At 34.0% G+C, this 26,874-nt stretch overlaps 2 protein-coding genes across 2 annotated transcripts in view; both read right to left on the minus strand.

Moving 5' to 3' along the window:
• Nucleotides 1-26,874, minus strand: part of samd12 (sterile alpha motif domain containing 12) — a 155,189-nt gene that overhangs the window by 118,623 nt on the left and 9,692 nt on the right. Inside the window, exon 2 of the mRNA XM_087296131.2 lies at nt 10,023-10,213. Within this exon, the coding sequence (XP_087152257.2) occupies nt 10,023-10,213 (191 nt within the window). The remainder of the gene's footprint in view (nt 1-10,022; nt 10,214-26,874) is intronic.
• The window catches only part of LOC148679877 (uncharacterized), a 165,856-nt gene that overhangs the window by 100,774 nt on the left and 38,208 nt on the right, over nt 1-26,874 (minus strand). The window lies entirely within an intron of this gene.

Raw genomic sequence — 26,874 nt, forward strand, 5'->3', positions numbered from 1 at the left:
GATAGATAGATGGGTAGATGGGTAGATGGATGGATGGATGGATGGATGGATGGATGGATGGATGATGGATGGATGGATGGATGGATGGATGGATGGATGGATGGATGGAGGGATAGATAGATAGACAGATAGATAGATAGATAGATAGATAGATAGATAGATAGATAGATAGATAGATAGATAGATAGATAGATAGATAGATAGATAGATAGATAGATAGATAGATAGATAGATAGATAGATAGATAAGTAGCATTAAGTTAATTTACTTAAAATGTATAACTTGAGTAATTAAGTTACTTTTCAAAGTAAAATCAATGTATGTAGATTTTTAATGACGTAATTATTAATTAATATACAACCCAACACTGAACTTAGATTAAAATCTGTTCTACTGAAAGAATAAGTCTCCAACATCTTTGATAAGTAATTTAGCAGCACATTTCCGTGTTAGCAGGAGCCTCTTTTCAGTAAAAAGTATTACAATTCCTACAATACAATGACTTTATTATCCCTGTGGGAAATAAAGGAAGAGGATAAGAATACACCGGCTGTTCTTTTTCATGAAAATACAAGCAAGAAAAGCCTGCGTTCAAGATTACAAGTCTTCTGACGCAATAAAACACTTTAATGAGACACACAAGATTAAAAGAATTCCTCATCAAAAATTTGTTGTTCATTATTCTGGTATTGTAATCATTGCTTATACGCACGTTGTAATTACTGCCTAACATGTTCCAGTTCATTAATCTATGATGTATGTTATTTACTTGAAGTAACCCCATGGGATTTACGGTAATTACAGATTTTTTCTTTACCAGCGATTACATCAAATCAGGGGGTGCGATATGATACAAATAAATAAAGGGTTTTTCAACAATGCCATTTCAGTGAACAGCTCCCAAAACAACTTTCTTTTGCATTAGATTTGCACATTAACTAATGAAAGTTTATTGTAAAATGTGATGCCGTTTAATTCTCATTTTATAATTGGTCTTTGTGGTTTACCAACAATTGCACTGGTCATAAATCTGAACTGCTGCTTTAAATATTTCAGATTCCATTATAACTGCATTAAAAATAGCAACAAACACAGTATAAAATTCACTCGACAGAATTGAAATGGGTTTGAGGCTCAATGAACAATGACAAAAGGTAATATTTGGGATGCCTTTAAGATTAACCAGCTCGTTTTAAGAGAATAATAAGCTGAACTTTTGGTTTAAATTCTTTCATTTATAACTGTGGTAACACTTTATAATAACGCTGTATTAGTTAATGTTCGTCAATGCATTTACTAACAGGAACAAACAATGCACAATACATTTATTGCAGTATTTGTTCATGTAAACATTAGCTAATGAAAATAAATTGGTTCATTATTAGTTCATGTTAGCAAATACATTAATATTAACTAACAAAACTTTATTGTAAAGTGTGATGCTGTTAATTTGTCTTTGTGGTTTACCTACAATTGCACTGGTCATACATCTGAACTGCTGCTTTAAATATTTCAGATTCCATTATAACTGCATTAAAAAATAGTTCATGCTAAAAAATACATTAACATTAAACTTATTGTAAAGTGTGATCCTGTTTAATTCTCATTTTATAAATTGTCTTTATTTCAGATTCCATAATTGCATTAAAAATAGCAACAAACACAGTATAAAATTCCCTCCACAGAATTGAAATGGGTTTGAGGCTCAATAAACAATGACAAAAGGTCATTTTTGGGTTGCCTTTAAGATTAACCAGCTCATTTTGAGAGAATAATTTTAGATTTACATGTAGAGAAGACTTACAGGAGTATAATTGATATAAAGTCAGTCATTTACATGTCAGACGATTCGTTTTTAACTGAACTTCTGCTTAAAATTCTTTCATTTACCACTTTATAATAACACTGTGTTAGTTAATGTTCGTCAATGCATTTACTAACAGGAACAAACAATGCACAATACATTTATTGCAGTATTTGTTCATGTAAACATTAGCTAATGAAAATAAAGTGGTTCATTATTAGTACAAATTATTAAATACACCAACATTAATTAATAAATCCTTATATTAAAGTGTGATGCTGTTTAATACTCATTTTATAAATTGTCTTTGTGGTTTACCAACAATTGCACTGGTGATAAATCTGAACTGCTGCTTTAAATATTTCAGATTCCATTATAATTTGATTAAAAATAGCAACAAACACAGTGTAAAATTCCCTCCACAGAATTGAAATGGGTTTGAGGCTCAATAAACAATGACAAAAGGTCATATTTGGGATGCCTTTAAGATTAACCAGCTCATTTTGAGAGAATAATTTCAGATTTACATGTAGAGAAGACTTACAGGAGTATAATTGATATAAAGTCAGTCATTTACATGTCAGACGATTCATTTTTAACTGAACTTCTGCTTAAAATTCTTTCATTTAACACTTTATAATAACACTGTATTAGTTAATGTTCGTCAATGCATTTACTAACAGGAACAAACAATGAACAATACATTTATTGCAGTATTTGTTCATGTAAACATTAGCTAATGAAAATAAATTGGTTCATTATTAGTTCATGTTAGCAAATACATTAATATTAACTAACAAAACTTTATTGTAAAGTGTGATGCTGTTAATTTGTCTTTGTGGTTTACCTACAATTGCACTGGTCATAAATTTGAACTGCTGCTTTAAATATTTCAGATTCCATTATAACTGCATTAAAAAATAGTTCATGCTAAAAAATACATTAACATTAACGAACGAAGCCTTATTGTAAAGTGTGATCCTGTTTAATTCTCATTTTATAAATTGTCTTTATTTCAGATTCCATAATTGCATTAAAATAGCAACAAACACAGTATAAAATTCACTCCACAGAATTGAAATGGGTTTGAGACTCAATAAACAATGACAAAAGGTCATTTTTGGGATGCCTTTAAGATTAACCAGCTCATTTTGAGAGAATAATTTCAGATTTACATGTAGAGAAGATTTACAGGAGTATAATTGATATAAAGTCAGTCATTTACATGTCAGACGATTCATTTTTAGCTGAACTTCTGCTTAAAATTCTTTCATTTAACACTTTATAATAACGCTGTATTAGTTAATGTTTGTCAATGCATTTATTAACACGAACAAACAATAAACAATACATTTATTGCAGTATTTTTTCAGGCTAGTTAACATTAGCTAATGAAAATAAAGTGGTTCATTATTAGTACAAATTAGTAAATACACCAACATTAACTAATAAATCCTTATATTAAAGTGTGATGCTGTTTAATACTCATTTTATAATTTGTCTTTGTGGTTTACCAACAATTGCACTGGTGATATATCTGAACTGCTGCTTTAAATATTTCAGATTCCATTATAATTTCATTAAAAATAGCAACAAACACAGTATAAAATTCACTCCACAGAATTGAAATGGGTTTGAGGCTCAATAAACAATGACAAAAGGTCATATTTGGGATGCCTTTAAGATTATCCAGCTCGTTTTGAGAGAATAATTTCAGATTTACATGTAGAGAAGATTTACAGGAGTATAATTGATATAAAGTCAGTCATTTACATGTCAGACGATTCATTTTTAACTGAACTTCTGCTTAAAATTCTTTCATTTACCACTTTATAATAACACTGTATTAGTTAATGTTCGTCAATGCATTTACTAACAGGAACAAACAATAAACAATACATTTATTGCAGTATTTGTTCATGTAAACATTAGCTAATGAAAATAAAGTGGTTCATTATTAGTACAAATTAGTAAATACACCAACATTAACTAATAAATCCTTATATTAAAGCGTCATGCTGTTTAATACTCATTTTATAAATTGTTGTTGTGGTTTACCAACAATTGCACTGGTGATAAATCTGAACTGCTGCTTTAAATATTTCAGATTCCATTATAATTTCATTAAAAATAGCAACAAACACAGTATAAAATTCACTCCACAGAATTGAAATGGGTTTGAGGCTCAATAAACAATGACAAAAGGTCATATTTGGGATGCCTTTAAGATTAACCAGCTCATTTTGAGAGAATAATTTCAGATTTACATGTAGAGAAGACTTACAGGAGTATAATTAATATAAAGTCAGTCATTTACATGTCAGACGATTCATTTTTAGCTGAACTTCTGCTTAAAATTCTTTCATTTACCACTTTATAATAGCACTGTATTAGTTAATGTTCGTCAATGCATTTACTAACAGGAACAAACAATGAACAATACATTTATTGCAGTATTTTGTTCACGTAAACATTAGCTAATGAAAATAAATTGGTTCATTATTAGTTCATGTTAGCAAATACATTAATATTAACTAACAAAACTTTATTGTAAAGTGTGATGCTGTTAATTTGTCTTTGTGGTTTACCAACAATTGCACTGGTCATAAATCTGAACTGCTGCTTTAAATATTTCAGATTCCATTATAACTGCATTAAAAAAAGTTCATGCTAAAAAATACATTAACATTAACGAACGAAGCCTTATTGTAAAGTGTGATCCTGTTTAATTCTCATTTTATAAATTGTCTTTATTTCAGATTCCATAATTGCATTAAAAATAGCAACAAACACCGTATAAAATTCCCTCCACAGAATTGAAATGGGTTTGAGGCTCAATAAGCAATGACAAAAGGTCATATTTGGGATGCCTTTAAGATTAACCAGCTCATTTGGAGAGAATAATTTCAGATTTACATGAAGTGAAGAGTTACAGGAGCATAAGTAAAATGAAGTCAGTCATTTACATTTCATTTATAGCTGACCTATTGCTTAGAATTCTTCTGTTTAGTTTATAATTGTATTGGAAAAAGCAAACAGAACATCCTAAAATGTACTCCATAAAATGTTGGACACTTTTAAACCAACAAGAGGCTCAGTAAACAATGACAAAATGGCATTTTGTGGTGAACTCTCTCTTTAATGACTGCCTCCTGTTTGAATGCCACTTCTTGCCATTTCGGTGCGCTGTGAGCTGAATGCAGAGCGTCTGGAGACAGTGCTGTTACAGCTGAAGTCTGAGCTGGACCTACAGAATTATTAGCCCTCTTGTATATTTAGTTTTTCTCCAATTTCTGTTTAACAGAGAATATTTTTTCCAACACATTTATAATCATAGTAGTTTTAATAACTTATTTCCAATAACTGATTTCTTTTATCTTTGCCATGATGACAGCATATTTGACTAGATATTATTCAAGACACTTGTATGCAGCTTAAAGTGACATTTAAAGGCTTCACTAGGTTAATTAGGGTAAGGTTAGTGTAATTAGGCAAGTCATTGTTTAACAGTGGTTTGTTCTGGAGACAATCCAAAACTAATATTGCTTAGGGGAGCTAATAATATTGACCTTATAATGAGTTTATAAACTTAAAAACTGCTTTTATTCTATACAAAATAAAACAAATAAGACTTCCTCCAGAGGAAAAAATATTATAGGACATACTGTGAAAAATTCCTGAATCTGTTCAACATCATTTGGGAAATATTTGAAAAAGGACAAATAAATAATTCTGACTTCAACTGTATATTTCGTCATATACACCTTTAGCAAACAGGACGCTGAGTCAGTAATAACAGAGAGTCATAGCCCGGCTAAAAACAGCAGCGAGATCATTAACCCCGGAGATCTGCCAGCGCTGACAGAGCCTTATGAACGGGTTGAAGAGCTTTAGTACAGTGTTTCACACTGCATCCAGAGCGCAGCCAGACTCCAATCCTGAAGACTTCAAGAAGAGCTACGGCAGGTGGGAATCACTTCATCCCATTCCCAGCCAATTAAACCAAAAAGAGCAACAGACTGAGCTGATCCTAGACTTATAGATAAAGCTTTGGTGAAAAAAAATCGACCGAGAAATTGATTCGCCACTGATTCTGAGATTTTCTAAATTGCATTGCTATTTTCGATATCTGAAATCAATTTCAGTTTAGTTTATAACCGCAGACGGCGCTCTAAGCTAGTTTTGAACAGCAGACGGCGTTCTAGGCTAGTTTAGAATAGCATACGGCGCTCTGGACTAGTTTAGAACAGCAGATGGTGCTCTAGGACAGGTAATAACAGCAGACGGCGCTCTAGGCTAGTTTTGAACAGCAGATGGTGCTCTAGGATAGGTAATAACAGCAGACGGTGCTCTAGGCTCGTTTTGAACAGCAGATGGTGCTCTAGGCTAGTTTTGAACAGCAGATGGTGCTCTAGGATAGGTAATAACAGCAGACGGCGCTCTAGGCTAGTTTTGAACAGCAGATGGTGCTCTAGGCTAGTTTAGAACAGCAGATGGTGCTCTAGGATAGGTAATAACAGCAGACGGCGCTCTAGGCTAGTTTTGAACAGCAGATGGTGCTCTAGGCTAGTTTAGAACAGCAGATGGTGCTCTAGGATAGGTAATAACAGCAGACGGCACTCTAGGCTAGTTTTGAACAGCAGATGGTGCTCTAGGCTAGTTTAGAATAGCATACGGCGCTCTGGACTAGTTTAGAACAGCAGATGGTGCTCTAGGATAATTAATAACAGCAGATGGAGCTCTAGGCTCGTTTATATCTGCAGATGGCGCTCTAGGCTAGTTTTGAAAAGCAGATGGCGCTCTAGGCTAGTGTTTAACATCAGATGGCGCTCTAGGCTAGTTTTGAACAGCAGATGGCACTCTAGGCTAGTGTTTAACAGCAGATGGTGCTCTAGGCTAGTGTTTAACAGCAGATGGTGCTCTAGGCTAGTGTTTAACAGCAGATGGCGCTCTAGGCTAGGTTTGAACAGCAGATGGCACTCTAGGCTAGGGTTTACAGCAGATGGCGCTCTAGGCTAGTGTTTAACAGCAGATGGTGCTCTAGGCTAGTTTTGAACAGCAGATGGTGCTCTAGGCTAGTTTTGAACAGCAGATGGCACTCTAGGCTAGTGTTTAACAGCAGATGGTGCTCTAGGCTAGTGTTTAACAGCAGATGGTGCTCAAGACTAGTGTTTAACAGCAGATGGCGCTCTAGGCTAGGTTTGAACAGCAGATGGCACTCTAGGCTAGGGTTTACAGCAGATGGCGCTCTAGGCTAGTGTTTAACAGCAGATGGTGCTCTAGGCTAGTTTTGAACAGCAGATGGTGCTCTAGGCTAGTTTTGAACAGCAGATGGTGCTCTAGGCTAGTTTTGAACAGCAGATGGCGCTCTAGGCTAGTTTTGAACAGCAGATGGCGCTCTAGGCCAGTTTTTTATTAGCAGTTGAAACAAATTTCTCTGCTCAGTTTTTTTTTACTCTAGCATCTGCTGAGTCTGCAACAGGACTCTTGTGTATCAGCAAGTATCAGTTCATTAGTAGCTAATTCCTGATTAAAGAGATTTGAAGCATTAAAACTGACTCATGTGACAACAAGGCCTGCACAATATACATTTCAAAGCAAAAACATGATAATTTTACAATCCCTATAAACAGATAATTTAGCTTGTTATAAGGAAAAACTCTTAATTTTGCTTCATATCTTTTGTAATTGAAAATAAAACAATATTTGTACTTGATCTAATAATGTTTTTGGATATTTGGACTAGAAACAAGCACTTTTTTGCATAGTGATGATTCAATTTCTGTACTTAAATACTGTTAGACTCCCCAGAAGATCTTGTGAAACTGTATTTATATCCAGTAAAAATAAAATATCTTAATATTAGATTTTCCCAATATCGTACAGTCGATATCAGAGATGTTGAGTGCAGGAAAAGTGAGGTTTTAAGCACACAAACACAAAGTCACAGTCCTTCTGTCCTTGGTATAATTAGACAATTCAAGAATTTTCATGTTACTATAGCAACAAAGCATGATGACTTGAGGATATGAATGCATAACAGCTCTGAAATCATAATCATCATCTGCGACAGCGGCACTCGCATTATAGGCAATGCACGCTTATGATTTACGAGGGGTTGATCGACATAAACAATATTTATTATTAAAGATGACGGAGAAAAATATGTGAGTTCAGTGAAAATGACGGCATGCATTTTCATTAATGTGTTATGGAATGATGATGGATTAATTTTTTAAAGTCCTGCCTTTCTGTATATTGCTTTAGAGTTTATATGTGACTCACAATAAATTAACTGGGAGTTTAATGAAACAGATGGACAACCTAAATCAATGAGAGGCAAATGCAGGATAAAGTTGTGTATTAGAGCGACATCTTGTGGTGAAGAGCTGTAAAATCGTCTTTAATACCAGAGAGTTTAATATACGCATTGAGAACATTCATTCATTCATCCACTTTCTTTTCGGCTTAGTCCCTTTAATAAACAGGTGTTGACACAGCAGAATGAACCGCCAACTTATCCAGCATATGTTTTACACAGCGGATGCCCTTCCAGATGTAACCCATCTCTGGGAAACACCCATACACTCTCATTCACTCACACACACACACACACACTACGGCCAATTTAGCTTACCCAATTCACCAATAGCGCATGTGTTTGGACTGTGGAGCACCCAGAGGAAACCCACGCCAACACGAGGAGAACATGCAAACTCCACACAGAAATACCAACTGCCGGGGCTTGAACCAGCGACCTTCTTGCTGTGAGGCTACAGGGCTACCCACTTAAATAATATTGATGCTGCAAATTCTTCTCTCTAATTAGTTTAGCAATGCATGGCCCAATAGGTCTTAAATAAAAACATTATTACTGTACTGTATTTCACAGCACAAATTGGATTAATAAATAAAATCAAGAAACTAATCAATGCAAAATAAAATTCAATGCAACACTATAAAATAAATGCATTGCAATGCAATAAAATAAAAATAAATGACATTAAAAATTAAAGAAAAAAATAAAGAAAAGAAAATAGAAAAGAACAAAAGAAAAAAAGAAAAGAAAATAAATAAAAAAGAAAAGAAAATAAACAAAGAATTCAAAAGAAAAAAGAAAAAAAGAAAAGCAAAAAATTAAAATAAAATAAATAATAAAACAAAATAAATTAACATACAAGAAAGAAAGATATTTAAAAAAAAAAGAAAAAAAGAAATAAAAAAATAACAATTTAAATAAAAAATAATAAAAGAAAATTTAATTTAATTTAATTTAATGTAAATTTAATGTAAAAAAATAATAATTTAAAGAAAAAAAGAAAAAAGTCAAATCAAATCAAATAAATAATAATAAAATAATAAAATAAAATACAATAAAATAAACAAAGAAATTAAAATAAAGAAAAAAGAAGAAAAAAGAAAAAAAAAGAAAAGAAATATTAATAAATAAATAAATAAATTATAGAAAAAAATAATTAAATATTTCTTTTATTAAAATAAAATAAAATAAAATAAAATAAAATAAAATAAAATAAAATCCAGTATAATAAAGTCCAGACTGAATTACTTCCACTAGTAGAAAGCAAACAGTGATTAAATAAGATTTCTTTCCTTGAATTTTGAAGGGTGAAATATGAGCGAGACATGTAATGCATTACAGTTTGTTCAACATACAATTTCGTCACTGTGTAATAAAGTTTTACTAATTAAATGTTAATAATAATAATAATAATAATAATAATAATAATAATAATAACATAATATCACTACTTTTACTAATTCTAATAGTAAAATTAATAATAATTTATATGCTGCCTTTAAAGCTTAAATCTCAAAGTGCGTCACACAAGAAAATACAGGTAAAATAATGTATAAATGTATATAAATGTAAAGCATAAGTAATGTAAAGTAAAAACAATTTTATATAGCAATGAAAGTAAAACATCCAAAATAGATAAAACATTCAATATTCATAATAATAAAAATACATACCTCACAATATAGCGAGTGTAAAGTAATGCGTTTAACATTAGTATTTTTAAAAATATTATAATATTAATAAAATAAATTTTAAAAATATATATATTGAAGATCATATTTAAAATAGTCTCGCATTTACTGTCTGGCAACAAAATATAAATACAGGCAATAAGGGAAACGTGTGTGCACAGTAAGGTGCTTATTGTCTCAGTGTGTGTCATAATGTTGTCCTGCTCACCCTGGAGAGCTCAGACTCCGAGACGGAGCGCTGCGGTGGAGATCTCCTCTGGAATCCAGGACTCTGGTCATGAAAAGCCGATCCGTCGTCATCCAGTCCAGGATCCACACACACCTCCTCCAGGTGTGACGGCACGTCCTCGGAGCACACCTGGTGGTCGATGCCGTTCTGGCTCAGATTACAGTGAACAGCTGTGGAGGTCAAAGGAGATTCATTACAAAATTCATCAACACAGAATGTACCCCAACAATTTATTATCATCTAAATATGCTGATGTCGATGCGTCTTGTACATTTTGTAGATTTTTAAAGAAACTGCTCCCTGTTTATTTTCTGAATGTGGAGTATCAAGAAGATTTTGGCTTGAGTTATGTTTTTAAGTTTCCAAACTTGACACACACTTTTGTCCTCGGAGACGTTATTTTTTATTCTTTGTTTGTATTATTATCGTTAAGTTTTTATCATAAGAATTCATTCATTCATTTTCTTTTCAGCTTAGTCTCTTTAATAATCAGGGATCGCCACAGCGGAATGAACCATCAACTTATCCAGCACATGTTTTACACAGCGGATGCCCTTCTAGCTGCAACCCATCCATACACACTTATTCACACACATACACTACAGACAATTTAGCTTATTCAATTCCCCTATAAACCAGAGCACCTGGACGAAACCCACGCCAACACAGGGAGAACATGCAAACTCCACACAGAAACGCACATATTTTCTCTGTATCCTCTTTATGCTGTCTTTACACTTAAGAGAAATAATTGTCATATTTCTGTCATTGAACAAGTTTGACAATAAAAAAAATGTGTTTCCCAGTACTGGGTTGCAGCTGGAAACGCATCCGCTGCGTAAAACGTGCTGGATGAGTTGGCAGGTCATTCTGCAGTGGCAACCCCAGACTAATAAAGGGACTAAGCCGAAAAGAAAATGAATGAATGAATAAATGAACAAATGAATAAATAAAAACGCAAAGAGTGACTACTGACCAATCATGACCACACGGGGGAGTTGTTGTATCTGAAATTGCCCCTAAATCAGGGGTGTCAAACTCAATTCCTGGAGGGCCGAAGCCCTGCACAGTTCAGTTCCAACCCTGCTCCAACACACTTACCTGTAGGTTTCAAACAAGCCTGAAGGACTCAATTAGTTTGATCAGGTGTGTTTAATTAGGGTTGGAACTAAACTGTGCAGAGCTGCGGCCCTTTTGGAACTGAGTTTGACACCTGTGCTCCAAACCCTCATTCACTACTCCTTACTAAGCATGGGTCATCCTCGGTATATCCAAATCTTGGATAAAAATATCACAGTTTCACGATATTGTGATTACTGCACTAAAAAAATAATTAAAATGTCAAGCTAATATATTTTTTTTTTTTCTAAATATAAATAAACATTTTCACAAATAAATGCATGCATGAGGGGATTTATATTCACAATATATATATATATATATACACAGTGTACACACATAAATATTGTCAAAAAAACTTATTTTGGATGCGATTAATCACAATTATTCCTTTTTGCCCAGCAATAGTTTAAGCCCATTTCAATTATAGACAAGATGCATGGTGTCAAGTTACAGCAAAAATCCTAAATTCCCCCAGACAGGTTAAAGTTTATTTTTAAAGTTATTGTTTTAATGTGCAAATTAAAAGGGCATTATAGTGGTGCAGTGGGGTAGCATGATCGCCTCACAGCAAGAAGATTGCTGGTTTGAGTCCCGGCTGGCTCAGTTGGCATTTCTGTGTGGAGTTTGCATGTTCTGCCTGTGTTGGCGTGGGTTTCCTCCGGGAGCTCTGGTGTTAACCCACAGTCCAAACACATGCACTATAGGGGAATTAATGAACTAAATTGACCGTAGTGTATGTGTATGTGAATGTAAGAGTGTCTGGGTGTTTCCCTGTGTTGGGTTGCAGCTGGAACCTGTGTTAACAAATGAACTCCATTTACATTTATGTACAGAAATATTTTGCTATACTGTCTTAAAGACCTTAATGATTTAAATAAGCAAACTATCAGAATTTCTCACATCTCGCAGATTTTATGCTGAATATAATTTCATGTGGCTAACACTTTTCACATCGTCCTCTAGATGGCAGCAAATGACCAAATCATAAACCTGCCAAAGCCCGACAGAGAACACAAGATTTCTACAGTAGGATTGAGATCAGATAATGTATGCCTTATGCACATCAGGACAAACATTTATGATTATGAACAATTATGATTATATAAATAATATAAATTAAACATCTTTAAATAACATTCTTGATATTTCTCAGAAAGAACCAAAGCTGTTTAACGCATATTTTATATTTTAGTTTTTATGGATTATTATTATTATTATTATTATTATTATTATTATTATTATTATTATTATTATTATTATTAAAAGACAATTTTATTTTTTTTAATAGGCAGTCTTGAAAGCTAAATCTTACTGGGCATATTTATATTTTTATAATAAACAACAAATAACAACAATTAGATAAAAATAATTATTAGATACTACTATTAGATAATAAAATACTTGTTGTTATTATTATTATTATTTTTATTGCTACACTGAATTTGTTGGATGGATTTTTTATTAATTTATATATATAAATAATAATAATAAATTTTATTAATAGTTATTAATAGTTAATCTTGAAAGCTGAAGCTTAGCAAAGGTTTTATTTTTCTAAATATTTAATAACAATAAGACACAGAACATTTTTTATCAATTTGTATGTATATAATATTAACGATCGTCATTGTCAATAATAATAATAATAATATTAACAATAGTAGTAATAATAATAAAAATAATAATAATAATAATAAAAAAAATAATAATAATAGTAATTATTATTATTATTATTATCATTATTATTATTATTATTTAATCATATAATAATAATATTAATAATAATAATAATAATAATAAAAATAATAATAATAATAATAATAATTATTATTATTATTATTATTATTATTATTATTTAATTATATTATTATTATTATTATTATTATTATTATTATTATTATTGTTATTATTTAATCATATTATTATTATTATTATTGTTATTATTATATTATTATATTATTATTATTATTATTATTATTATTATTATTATTATTAATATTATTATTATTATTATTGACAATGACGATCGTTAATAAAAAGATTAATCTTTCATAATACATTTTTATTATTTCATGTTTACAATAAATAATAAAAACAAAAACAACAACAACTAGAACAACAACAATAATTCTATCACTTAATCATAGAAAGATTAATCGTACAAAGAACAATATCATTTTCTTTATGTTTATAAGCACAAAATAAATAAACAAGAACAACAGCGATTAGTACAAATATTAATATTATTATAGTCACTCTTAGCCGAATCATGGCTCATATAAAGCTGTATCTGTCTGTCACTGTGATGAACTGCAGAGCGTTAAAGAGAGAAACACTTGAATAAATCCATCTGTCACATTTATCTGGAGTGAATTGAGGCCAAGCAGAAATTACACAAAGCTGAAGACTGAATTAAAAGCCCAAAATAAACCGAGCGCTTCCTCATGACGTGGAAACACGGGCGGATAATGACTAACTGCAGATCTCCAGCACAACAGTGAACTGACTGATTAAACACACAGAACAAAACTACAAACCATCACTGAAGCATCACATACGCACAGTATCAGAGACATTTTCCCCTGTTTCATAGACATTTATTTCCAGTATCACATACTTTTTTCTTAGTATTACATACTTTTTAAATTTCCAAAATCATATAGTTTCATCGCTTAGTAATGGTTTTGGCTTTGGCACTGACTAATCTAATGTTCGCTTACCGGCCACTTTATTAGGTACACACAGATATCTAATCAGCCAATCACATGGCAGCGACTCAATGCATTTAGGTATGTAGACATGGTCAAGACGATCTGCTGCAGTTCAAAGCGAGCTTCAGAATGGGGAAGAAAAGGGATTTAAGTGACTTTGTGGCATGGTTGTTGCTGCCAGACAGGCTGGTCTGAGTATTTCAGAAACTGCTGATCTACTGGGATTCTCACGCACAACCATCTCTTGGGTTTAAAGAGAATGGTCTGATTAGGAGGAAACATCCAGTGAGCGGCAGTTCTGTGGGCGCAAATGCCTTGTTGATGCCAGAGGTCAGAGGAGAATGGCCAGACTGGTTCTAGCTGATAGAAAGGCAACAGTAACTCAAATAAGCACTCGCTACAACCGAGCTCTGCAGAAAAGCATCTCTGTGAAGCCGACAAAGGCTATCATGTCAACATGGAGCAAAATCTCTGAGGAATATTTCCAGTAGCTTATTGAATCTACGCCACCAAGGATTAAGGCAGTTCTGAAGGCAAAAGAGAGTCCAAACATGTACTATTAAGGTGTACCTAATAAATTGGCCGGTGAGTGTATATACTGTACACAAGTACCTTAATGTATAGCATTGAAAGTATTCGTTTAGAAGAGATGTCTGTTTTGGTTGCATTCATTTCTGCTGGCCACTGTACATAACTGAGGATATGAAGCTTGGGGTTTACTGTGAGGGCAGTTCACTTTCTGGGTTGTTCACACACACTGACAGAGGCTGGAAGCACTAACCCAGAATATACAGTATTACACAACAGGAGAAACCAACCAACTACTGTGACCATCAAGAGCAGCTAAATACACTGCTGGAACTATCTTCAGAAATACAACAGTCAGAAATGTTTGGAGGAAAATAATAATAATAATAATAATAATAATAATAATAATAATAATAATAATAATAATAATAATAATAATAACAACATTAATAATAATATAAATAATAAAATCATAATAAAATAATAATAATAAAATAATAATAATAATAATAATAATAATGACGAAATAATATTAATAAAATAATATTAACAATAATAATAATAATAATACAATAATAATAATAATAATATAATATTAATAATAAAAATTATAAATAATAAAATAACAATAAAATAATAAATTATTATTATTATTATCAATATTATTATTATTATTATTATTATTATTATTATTATTATTATTATTATTAGTAGTAGTAGTAGTAGTATTAATAATAATAATAATAATAATAATAATAATAATAATAATAATAATAATAATAATAATATTTTATTTTTATTTTTATTATTATTATTATTATTATTATTATTATTATTATTATTAATATTAATATTAATAAAAATATGTAGAAACAATTACAAATAAATAAATTCATAAATAAAAAATTGTTGAATTAATAAAATGAAATTAATTAAATGATTTTATTTTAATAAATACAAATACAAAATAATTAATCCTTGAACACAAATTAAATATTTTTTAAAAATGTAAAAACTGCTTTAGTAAATATTAATAAAATGAATTAATGAATTAAAATATCATAATAACTTTAATAAAATATTATTAATTTATTCATTCATTTTCCTTCAGCTTAGTCCCTTATTTATCAAGGGTTGCCACAGTGGAATAAACCACAGACTATTCCAGCATATGTCTTACACAGCGGATGCCCTTCCAGCCGCAACCCAGTACTGGCAAACACCCTCACACTCTTACATTCACACACACATTCATTCACTACGGGCAGTTTAGTTAATCAATTCCCCTATATTGCATGTGTTTGGACTGTAGGGGAAACCGGACGCCAACATGCGGAGAACATGCAAACTCCACTTAAACCAGCAACCTTCGACAGTGTTAACCACTGAGCCACCGTGCCACTAATATAATACAATAATTTAATCTAATTCTTTAAGTGTAAGTAAATACTGAAAGCAACACTGAATTAATAGTGAAACATCTGTGTGTGTGTGTGTGTGTGTGTGTGTGTGTGTGTGTGTGTGTGTGTGTGTGTGTGTGTGTGTGTGTGTGTGTGTGTGTGCGTGTCTCTGTCTTCTGCGCATGTCCTACAGAAGAGCAGAAGAACGTCCTGATCTATATTTAGAGGCAGAAAAAGCATCGCATCTTCCTGAAGGCCCAACATCAGCCCTCTGAACACACAAATCAAGGCCAGGGCTCAGTCTCTCAGATGAATGAAATCTATAATTTATACATCCGCTGGAGCGTCTGGCCATCAGACAACCTGCTTTCAGTTGTGTGAGAAAGATGGAGAGCGAAGAAGAGGCGAAGAGAAAGCGAGCGAATGTGAGGGAAGAAGCCATGCGTGATCTGCATGCTAAGTTGCTTTTGTTTTAAGGCTGTTTTTCTCTGTTGTAGGAGCTCCGGCTTCAGAAACATATGCAACGCACACTGCAAAGAATATCTGTATTTTCTGCGTTTAATAGGAAATATTAATCCAACACCAAATATAAAAGCAGACACTAACCCGGTATAACATCATCACCAATGATTAAATCTCCGAAAGACTGACAAAAACATCGGTGAATTGTAGCTCTGACATGGACATGAGGCTTATAAATGACTGAAAAACAGCTGCGGGTGAAGTATATTAATCGCAAGTGCTCAGATTGTGATTACATCTCGTTTTTGTTCTGTTGATATGTCATTTTAAACATTCGCAGCTTGAAACAGAAGGAAATATGATTGCTATTAGTATACCTACTACACTCAAAAAAATCAACTAGGCATGTATTGGATTTACAAAATAAAAATTTGTCAGATTGAAAAGAACAAATCAAGTTTACGTATGTTAAATGATTAATTCATGTTATTTGAAACTGAATCAAGAAATAATCAAATGAATTTGATCAGAACATGTTGATTCAATGAGACTGAGACGCTTCAAATCGACAACTCTCACTCTGGAGAGTCACTTCGCGCATATCAGTAGGTGGCGGTAGTGCGTTTGGATGTCACCATACGAAAACAACAAGAAGTATCACCGCGTGTTTTCGGCACAGTTTGGGCATTGGTTTTCCCAAGAGCTTTAATGTTATGCATGTTATGTTGTTGGCTATATGTTTCCTATACATTTTATACTTTTACATTTTGAATAGGAGTACCAAAGTGAAGAAAGCTGTTTAAACTCAATTGGTAAAAAAAATGATGTTAACGTCCTACAGGTATTGCTTGGGGATCAGTTTTCTTAAGAGCGAAGGTTATTTTGTTGGCTAAATGTTTCTTATACATTTTATATTACATATTACAATTTTGGATATTATATAACATTTTGTATCAGAATATTAAAGAAGAAATTTGTTTAAATGTGATTGGTGCCTGCTAAAGGCTATAATAAAAGAAATATATACATGTATAACATGTTTTCTGTCCTTTTTGTGTTAAATTACTTAATTTTAAATCTTGCTTCATAGTATTGCCATTTAAAAAATGTAATTTCGAAACAACAGGGCGAGGCAGTGGCGCAGTGGGTAGCTCGTTCGCCTCACAGCAAGAAGGTCGCTGGTTCGAACCTCGGCTCAGTTGGCGTAAACTTATGCTGAAATAGTTGGTGGTTTAAGGGTGAGGTAGTGGCGCAGTAGGTAGTGCTGTCGCCTCACAGCAAGAAGGTTGCTGGGTCGCTGGTTCGAACCTCGGCTCAGTTGGCGTTTCTGTGTGGAGTTTGTATGTTCTCCATGCCTTCGTGTGGGTTTCCTCCGGGTGCTCCGGTTTCCCCCACAGTCCAAAGACATGTGGTACAGGTGAATTGGGTAAGGTAAGCTAAATTGTCTGTAGTGTATGAGTGTGTGTGTGAATGTGTGTGTGGATGTTTCCCAGATGGGTTGCGGCTGGAAGGGCATCCGCTGCGTAAAAAACTTGCTGGATAAGTTGGCGGTTCATTCCGCTGTGGCGACCCCGGATTAATAAAGGGACTAAGCCGACAAGAAAATGAATGAATGATATTAAACAACAATATTGAACAAGAAATTTACTAGCTAATTTAACAAGACATAATTTTGTTAAAGTAAAGCTTTAGTGTTACATTGAGTAAATTAGAATCATTCTAATTAGAATAACACAATACAAGCATTTTGAGTCAATTAGTTTCAAAGAAGTTAGACTGACATATTGAAACCATGTTTTATCTACAAATGTGCTGTGTGTTCATACAACATGTTCAAAGCAGTTCAGGTTTACTTGATTGGATTAGATGCATAAAGGGTGCCACGATTAAATCATGTTCATTCAACAATTTTTTTTGAGTGTATGGTGAAGGCGGAGCAGTGCTCATAATATAGAGAGAGAGAAAAAAAATAAGAAAGACCACTGGGAAACATAACCTGCTTTGTATTTTTGTAGGAAACACAGTTTAGATCTGTTAAGGGTGAGAGGTGTTTGAGTTATTGCCATCTGAAAAACACAATATATTAAAATGAATAAAAACAGAGTTAGCACGCATGATGAATATCCTCAGCAATCTCAGCAACAGCATCTCAGTAAACTGTAGCGGAGCGATTGGTTCTGCTGTTATATCAGTGGTTCTCTCAGTAATGTTGTTCAGCAGATGTCATCATGGTTTAGATTTATTTGATGAGCCGTTACGCAACGCCACGGGCTGCTGTTCACATCCACAGCTTGTTGAGCTTATCATCCGGTGGAATTAAAGCGGTATTCACACAAACATTACAGCTATTATAGAGCACTCGGGACTAAAGGATTTGGTCACTTTTGTGGAACCATCAGCATTACTATAGAAGTACATGACAAATGTTCACTTTCAGATGAATCAAGATGAATTCAATAAATCAGCTATTTTGATTGAATCATTTGAGTCATTGATTCAATGATCCATTCATGGCAGATTAGTTGATAACCCTCATTTACTAATCCCTACATGAAAGCAAGTGAGCAAATGTGGATATCTAACAAATATTAATTCAATGAATCAGCTGTTTTAAATGAATCATATGAGCCAAGGATTCAACGATCCATTCATAAAGACATTAGCTGCGTTTACTAAAGACATAAGCCTTGTTTACTATCCCCTACATGATAGTGAGTGAGCGAATTTGGACATCTAATCAAGTTCAAGTTCAATGAACCATCTATTTCAAATGAACAATATGAGTCAATGATTCATCCGTAAGCAGCTCTGTTTGAAAGCTTCAATAACTATTCCCTACATGAAAGCAAATGAGCAAATATAGATGTCTGATCAAGATGAATTCAATAAATCAGCTATTTTGAATGAACAATCTGAGTCAATGATTCGATCATTCATTTGTAAAGACAGTAATTCCGTTTCAAAGTCTCATTTACTATTCCCTACATGAAACAAAGGTGAGTGAATTGAAACATTTAATCAAGATACAGTCAACGAGTCATCTATGTTGATTGAATCATTTGAGTAAACGATTCGATGATCCTCGTTTACTATCCCCTACATGACAGTGAGTGAGCGAATTTGGACATCTAATCAAGTTCAAGTTCAAAGAATCAGCTATTTCAAATGAACAATATGACTCAATGATTCATCTGTAATGACAGCAGCTCTGATCGAAAGCTTTATTTACTATTCCCTACATAAAAGTGGGCAAATATAGATGTCTGATCAAGATAAAATCAATGGATAAGCTATTTTGAATGAACAATCTGAGCAAATGTGAATAATGAATGAAGATAAATTCAATGAATGAACTATTTTAAATGAATCATTTGAGTCAATGATTCAATTATCCATTCATTAAGACAGTAGCTGTGTTTGACAGACTTGTTTACTATCCCCTACATGACAGTGTGTGAGCAAATTTAAACACCTGGTCAAATTCCAGTTCAATGAATCAGCTTTTCAAAATTAATCATTTGAATCAAGAATGATTCATCCGTAAAGACAGCAGCTCTGATCGAAAGCTTTATTTACTATTTCCTACATAAAAGTGAGCAAATATAGATGTCTGATCAAGATAAATTCAATGGATAAGCTATTTTGAATGAACAATTTAGCAAATGTGAATAATGAATCAAGATAAACTCAATGAATGAACTATTTTAAATGAATCATTTGATTCAATGATTCAACTATCCATTCATTAAGACAGTAGATGTGTTTGAAAGCCTTGTTTACTATCCCCTACATGACAGTGAGTGAGCGAATTTAAACACCTGGTCAAATTCCAGTTCAATGAATCAGCTTTTCAAAATGAATCATTTGAGTCAAGAATGATTCATCCATAAAGACAGCAGCTCTGTTCGAAAGCTTTACTATTCCCTACTCTAAAGTAAGTGAGCAAATGTGGACTTCTAATTAAGATAACTTCACTTGATAAATTTGGACACTTAATCAAGTTGAAGTTCAATGAATCAGCTTTTTAGATATGAAACATTTGAGCCAATGATTCAACAATCCATTGATAAAGACAGTAGCTGTGTTCGGAAGCTTTGTTTACTATTTCCAACCTTAAAAAGTAAGTGAGCGAATTTGGACACCTAATCAAATTCAATGAATCATTATAGGTATCGAATGAATCATTTGAATTAAATGACTCTCTAAATAAGATTCACTTGTTTATCAACCCACAACAGGCCACAAATAAAACAAACAAATCCTTCAAACACCAAACTTGGGTCTCGAAGAGTTAAAATTCAAAGTGATTAAATATGACTGACTCAACTTGTGAAACTTCATCCGCCAGACAGATCTTTAGTATGCAGGTCTGCGCTGTTGAAATCGGAGCAGAAAGTTCAATACTGCTTGCTCAGAAAACTCTGAAGAGCAGCTTTCAGATCAGCGGGGTCTACTTCTCAGTGGACTCCTTGTTACACGCTCGCTAAAGCCCTAATTGAGCGCTTTGAAGACCCACAGAGAAAGAGTGAAAAAGAGAGAGCTAATTGTCCCATATGAGAGCCAAGAAGCGTCCAATCTTGGCCCCCTTCCTCAATTTTAAGCCATCGTCCAAGATAAAGGGATTGTGCTCTGTAAAGTAGGTCACCTTAATTCTGGAATTGGATACGGACATCAGACCCTGTCCTGACAGACAAAGCATAGGTCTACTGAATTCAATACATCGGCAAATCCAATCGGGATCCAAGGGCATTGCTGGTGAGCTGGGTTCAAGACTAAAATACTTAAGTAGTTTATAGTAAATGCCAGTGTTTTTGATCCATACTATAGTGAAGTATTTTACACGGTATACATTATAGTTGTGTATGAATTCTCTTCCATCATTGTGGACATCTAATCAAGATAAAATCAATGAATCAGCTATTTCGATTGAATCATTTGAGTCAATGATTCACTGATCCGTTTATGCAGTTGGCAGATTAGTTTGACACCCTGATTTACTATTCCCTATAAGAGAATAAATTAGAAATTGTGGAAATCTAATCACTATTAATTAAATGAATCAGCTATTTTGAACGAATCATTTGAGTCAATGATTTACTGATTCGTTTAGATGGCAGATTAGTTTGACACCCTGATTTACTATTCCCTATAAGAGAATAAATTAGAAATTGTGGAAATCTAATCACTATTAATTAAATGAATCAGCTATTTTGAACGAATCATTTGAGTCAATGATTTACTGATTCGTTTAGATGGCAGATTAGTTTGAAACCCTGATTTACTATTCCCTATTCACCTTATTCTCAGCTGACGAGCGGGCGCTGCCATATGAATCTTTTTGTCTCGCGACTTCCGGTCACATTCACTTCCATTCATTTTTTGACGTTAACAACTGCTCGTTACGCTGCTTGATGTTGCAATTTAATATTTTCTTATTATATTATGCTACTTGGTCTGTGTAGTCATGCAAACATTTGTTTGTTGAGCAAGTAGTTTGGCCATTTTCTGCCGTTTATTATTCCTAGTCATTTCTCCCATAGGCGACTGAATCAGAAGTTCTAAGACAATCGCTAAAACAGGCGCACTTCCGCATTTTAGAATAAGGTCAATAGGATAATGATTGAGCAATAGTGGACATGTAATCAAGATGAATTCAATGAATCAGCTAATTTCGGCGAATCATGATCTGATGAGAATCATGGCCTGATTCACTATTCCTTATAAGAGAATAATTGAGCAACTGTGGATATCTACTCAAGATTAATCAAATGAATCAGCTATTTTGAATGAATCATTTGAGTCAACGATTCAACGATCCGTTCACACAGATGGCAGATTAGTTTGAGAGCCTGATTTACTATTCCCTATAAGAGAATAAATTAGAAATTGTGGATATCTAGTCATGATAAAATCAATGAATCAGCTATTTTGAACGAATCATTTAAGTCAATGATTCACTGATCCATTTATGCAGTTGGCAGATTAGTTTGAGAGGCTGATTTACTATTCCTTATAAGAGAATGATTGAACAACTGCGGATATCTAATCAAGGAAAATTTAATGAATCAGCTATTTTGAATGAATCATTTGAGTCAATGATTTAATGATCCATTCATACAGATGGCAGATTAGTTTGACACCCTGATTTACTATTCCCTATAAGAGAATGATTGAGCAATTGCGAATATCTAATCAAGATTAATTCAATGAATCAGCTATTTTGAATGAATCATTTGAGTCAATGATTCACTGATTCGTTCATAGATATGGCAGATTAGTTTGAAACCCTGATGTACTATTCCCTAAAACAGAATGATTGAGCAATAGTGGACATGTAATCAAGATAAATTCAATGAATCAGCTATTTTGAATGAATCATTTGAGTCAATGATTCACTGATTCGTTCATAGATATGGCAGATTAGTTTGAAACCCTGATGTACTATTCCCTAAAACAGAATGATTGAGCAAAAGTGGACATGTAATCAAGATAAATTCAATGAATCAGCTATTTTGAATGAATCATTTGAGTCAATGAGACATTTATTCATTCATAAATAGCGTAGCTGTGTTGAGCAGGGGCCTCATGTACGAAGACTTGCGTGGAAATCTTACTAAAACATTGCGTACGCACAAAGCTGTAAATGTGCGTACGCAGAAAAAAATTCAGATGTATGAAACACTGCGTACGCCGAATCTCACGCATATTCTTTTGTACATCCGAATGAACGTGAAACTGAGCGCAACATGCACGAGCGCAAAACCCCTCCCTGCCTCCTCCCCCGTATGAATATGCTAATGACTATGCTAATGGAAAAACCCAACGAAAAAGCAACGGCAAAATCAAACAAAAAGAGAAACTTTGAACAGAATGTGAATTGGAGTTGCTGCTTTCGGAGGTAGACCGGAGAAAAGCGGTGTTATTTGCAAGTTTGTTCTCCGGAATTAACAACAAAAGAAAAAAATAGAGTGGGAGAGTTTAGCTGGTACGGTTAACACAGTTGGGTCTGAACATCGCACTAAGTGCATTTAAAAAAGAAATAGTGTGGTTTATATCTGTAAAATGTTGCAGTACCCATAGCAGTCTCAGTGGCGCATCTCATAAGAAGCATGTGATCATGTACTGACACGTTCTAGCATAAACTCGGTTCGAATCCAGCGTCTGATAAACTCTTTTTTCCCCGCTACATATCAGATTTTGCCCACTATTTATCACGAGAAAGACAAGTAGGAATCATCAATAAGTTTGTGCATCATATTTTATTTGCACATTTATTGAATGGAAATGTTTCTGATTCACGCATGCAAATTCATCTTTAGATAGTGTCTTTATAGCAATGTGCGTGCAGTAGATTGCTCAGATTACATTGGGAAAACAGGCGACCGCTGCAAATTGTGCTTTAATGTTTAGCTGGTCAACTGTATGGTATGGAAATCTTACATACCTACTATATGAACCCGTCTCATACAGCTGCCATTGCAAGGCTCAGACACTTAGTAGAGAGGAATTTAACACAACTGCCTCTAGGAGTCGCCAATGGAAATAAAACAGACACGCACAAAAAATGTGCGTACGCCTGCCAGAAAGCTGCCGTGAACCTGCGCACATTCCCACGTTCAGTTCATTGTTAGTAAATCCAAACGTGAGCGATTCTGAGCGTGAAACTTGGCGTACGCAAAGTTTTTGTGCGTACGCAGCGTTGATACATGAGGCCCCAGGTGACTTGAATATCTCTATTTGGAAAGAATCGATCATTTTAGATTGATTGGGATGATTCTGTTGTGGGAGTGTCTCTGCATAAAACCTTATAAACAATCTTCAAAAACATTAAAATACTCAAGTAATTTATATTAAATGCCAGTGTTATCGAACTATACCATAAGTGAAGTGTTTTATACTGTATGCATTCTAGTTGAGCAAATGATTCAATGATCCATTTATACAGATGGACGATTGGTTTCATTATAAAAAAATTTAAGTCAGTGCAACAAAAATAAATGCTTTTGCTCCATTTGATTCAAAGCCAACTCCAAAACACAAAAATCGACTCTAAATATATAAAGGTAGTGACCCACTTTAAATATAGACACATCTTGACACTAAAAATATCCTCAGTGTTGACCTACTAATAATGTGCTTAGCAGACAAAACACTACACAGTCCAGCTCTTATAAATAGCAAGTGTTGCAGGTTAATATGAATGCAAAGTACTGAGACGGATATAAATATTTGATCAGGAGCAAGAATTCTGAAAGCATTTCGAGACCCTATTTTAAAAGATTCGTGACTTGTTAGAGAAACAAGGGGATTCGTGCTTTGCGACTGTGCACTTTTTACTTTTTAAAACTTATTCAAGATCCACAAAGGAGAAGCTGTCATCCTACGCCGTTTTATTTTTGTTCCTCGTGTCATTCAAGAGAATCTGCTCGCTGTAATCATTTATGCAGTCCTAGGTTTGCTAATTTGATATGTAGTCTCAGCAAAAGTAACCAAGGAAAGCAAAAACTGATACTTGGTAGTTCCTGCTATTAGTGAAATTACCAGCAACACATTCCTCATCGAAGCCACTCTTCTCTAGTTTAATTATTTATGATCTATTATGCAAAATCTATTTTTTAAGGGGTTGTGCAGCAATACTGTGTGAATATAACCAGCCTCTAATGGTAAACAAAAATTAATTGTATTTGTTCTAATTAGACATGGCTCAAATCAGTCTGCAGAAACACTCTGATTGACATTCTCTCTTTGTACGTGGTGTCAGAGGAGGAAAGCCCCGCCCACTAGTGCCCATCTCTCCCTCATTCGCATAAACAGCAGCCTTGAGTGATGTCTGTAATTCATCAGAGGTCGCCACAGCGGAATGAACCGCCAACTATTCCAGCATGTGTTTTAGGCAGCGGATGCCATTCCAGCCGCAACCCAGTACTGAGAAACACCCATACACACTCATTCACACACACAACTCATACACTATGGACAATTTAGTTAATCAATACCCCTATATGGCGCATGTGTTTGGACTGTCGGGGAAACCGGAGCACCCAGAGGAAACCCACGCCAACATGGGGAGAACATGCAAACTCCACACAGAAACACCAACTTGCTCAGCTAGGAGTCGAACCAGAGATTTTGCTGTGAGTCAACAGTGCAAAGCAATGTAATATTAAAAACACAACTGGTAAAATATAATATACTGTCATTATAGCAAATCACTTGGAAAATATATAAAAAATAATGAACTTTTTTTTTTATACAGAAGGGGTGATAATTTTACCTTCAACTAATATATATGTAACTGAGGCCAGCTAGTGTGTGCTGTGCAGGTAAACCTCACTCCACTGACCACTAAAGGTGCTCTAGCGACAGACGCTAGAGGCCATGGTCTTTTGACTCCTTGGTAGAGCAACCAACTCCCATGCGGAAGGTCGCTGGTTCGATACCAGCTCGGAGCGGGTTGGGTGGCGTAGGACCGGCTGGGTTACATTGGTGCCGTGACCCGGATGGGAGTGAGGTTTAGGGGGGGTGAGTGTAACGGAGGCCAGCTAGTGTGTGCTGTGCAGGTAAACCTCACTCCTCTGACCTCTAAAGGTACTCTAGAGGCTAGAGGCCATGATCTTTAGCCTCCTTGGTAGAGCACCCGACTCCCATGTGGAAGGTCACCGGTTCGATACCAGCTCGGAGCGGGTTGGGTGGCGTAGTACCAGCGGGGTTACATATATATCATGATATGTGATTGCCATATGTCATATCGCCCAACCTTACAGGCATGCATCCAATTAAAACCAGAGAACTGTTAAATCACAATGAAAAAAACAACCCTTACAGCCAAATCAGCATCTTCTACTGACAAAAGTCAGATAACAAGCTCAGTATCAGATCAATCTGTCCTTTACAAGCCAACGATTCACCAGAAGAGCTGATAACGTCAAAATCCTTCAATTACAGCACATTAATCAGGTAATGTCCCCCAAAAAAACGAAGCACGACAACAGCAGTCAGCTTTTCTAGCCTCAATGCAGATGAATATTAATCAGAGCTTAAATTAGACCAACTATCTTTATCCCTTCCCTCCAGCGTCGACTCTCTAAAGTAAAAATAGCTGTGAGGAGTGAATAAATAGTCATGCAAAGCAATCCATATTGATCCTCCAGAGGGTGAGACAGCATTTCCAGCTCAGTGTCCTGCTCACTTTAAAGAGCTTTACAATCAGATTTCAGTAGTTTATGTGTTTACTAACATGAACTAATAACAAACATACCCGTGTTGCATTTATTAGGTTGAACATTTACTAATGCATTAATTAAATCTACATTCATGCTTGCTAATATTACTTAATGCACTGTGAGTTAACATGAACTAACAACGAACGACTTTAAAACGTTATATCACATTAATATTTACATCATATTAACTAACTCTTAATAAATACTTAATGTATTGTTCATTGTTTGTCCATGTTAGTAAATATGCATGCACCATATATGTCTAGAAAAAAATACTGTGCATTTCTGAAGTGTCATACAGGTGAGTGGGTTTTACAAACCACCTGTAGAAATACTCTTCTCTCCATATGCACCACACACTTTACTTGACCTCCATCTCACAAGG

This window comes from Danio rerio, chromosome 19 (genome assembly GCF_052040795.2).
Source record: "Danio rerio strain M-AB ecotype USA chromosome 19, GRCz13ab, whole genome shotgun sequence".
Taxonomy (NCBI): domain Eukaryota; kingdom Metazoa; phylum Chordata; class Actinopteri; order Cypriniformes; family Danionidae; genus Danio; species Danio rerio.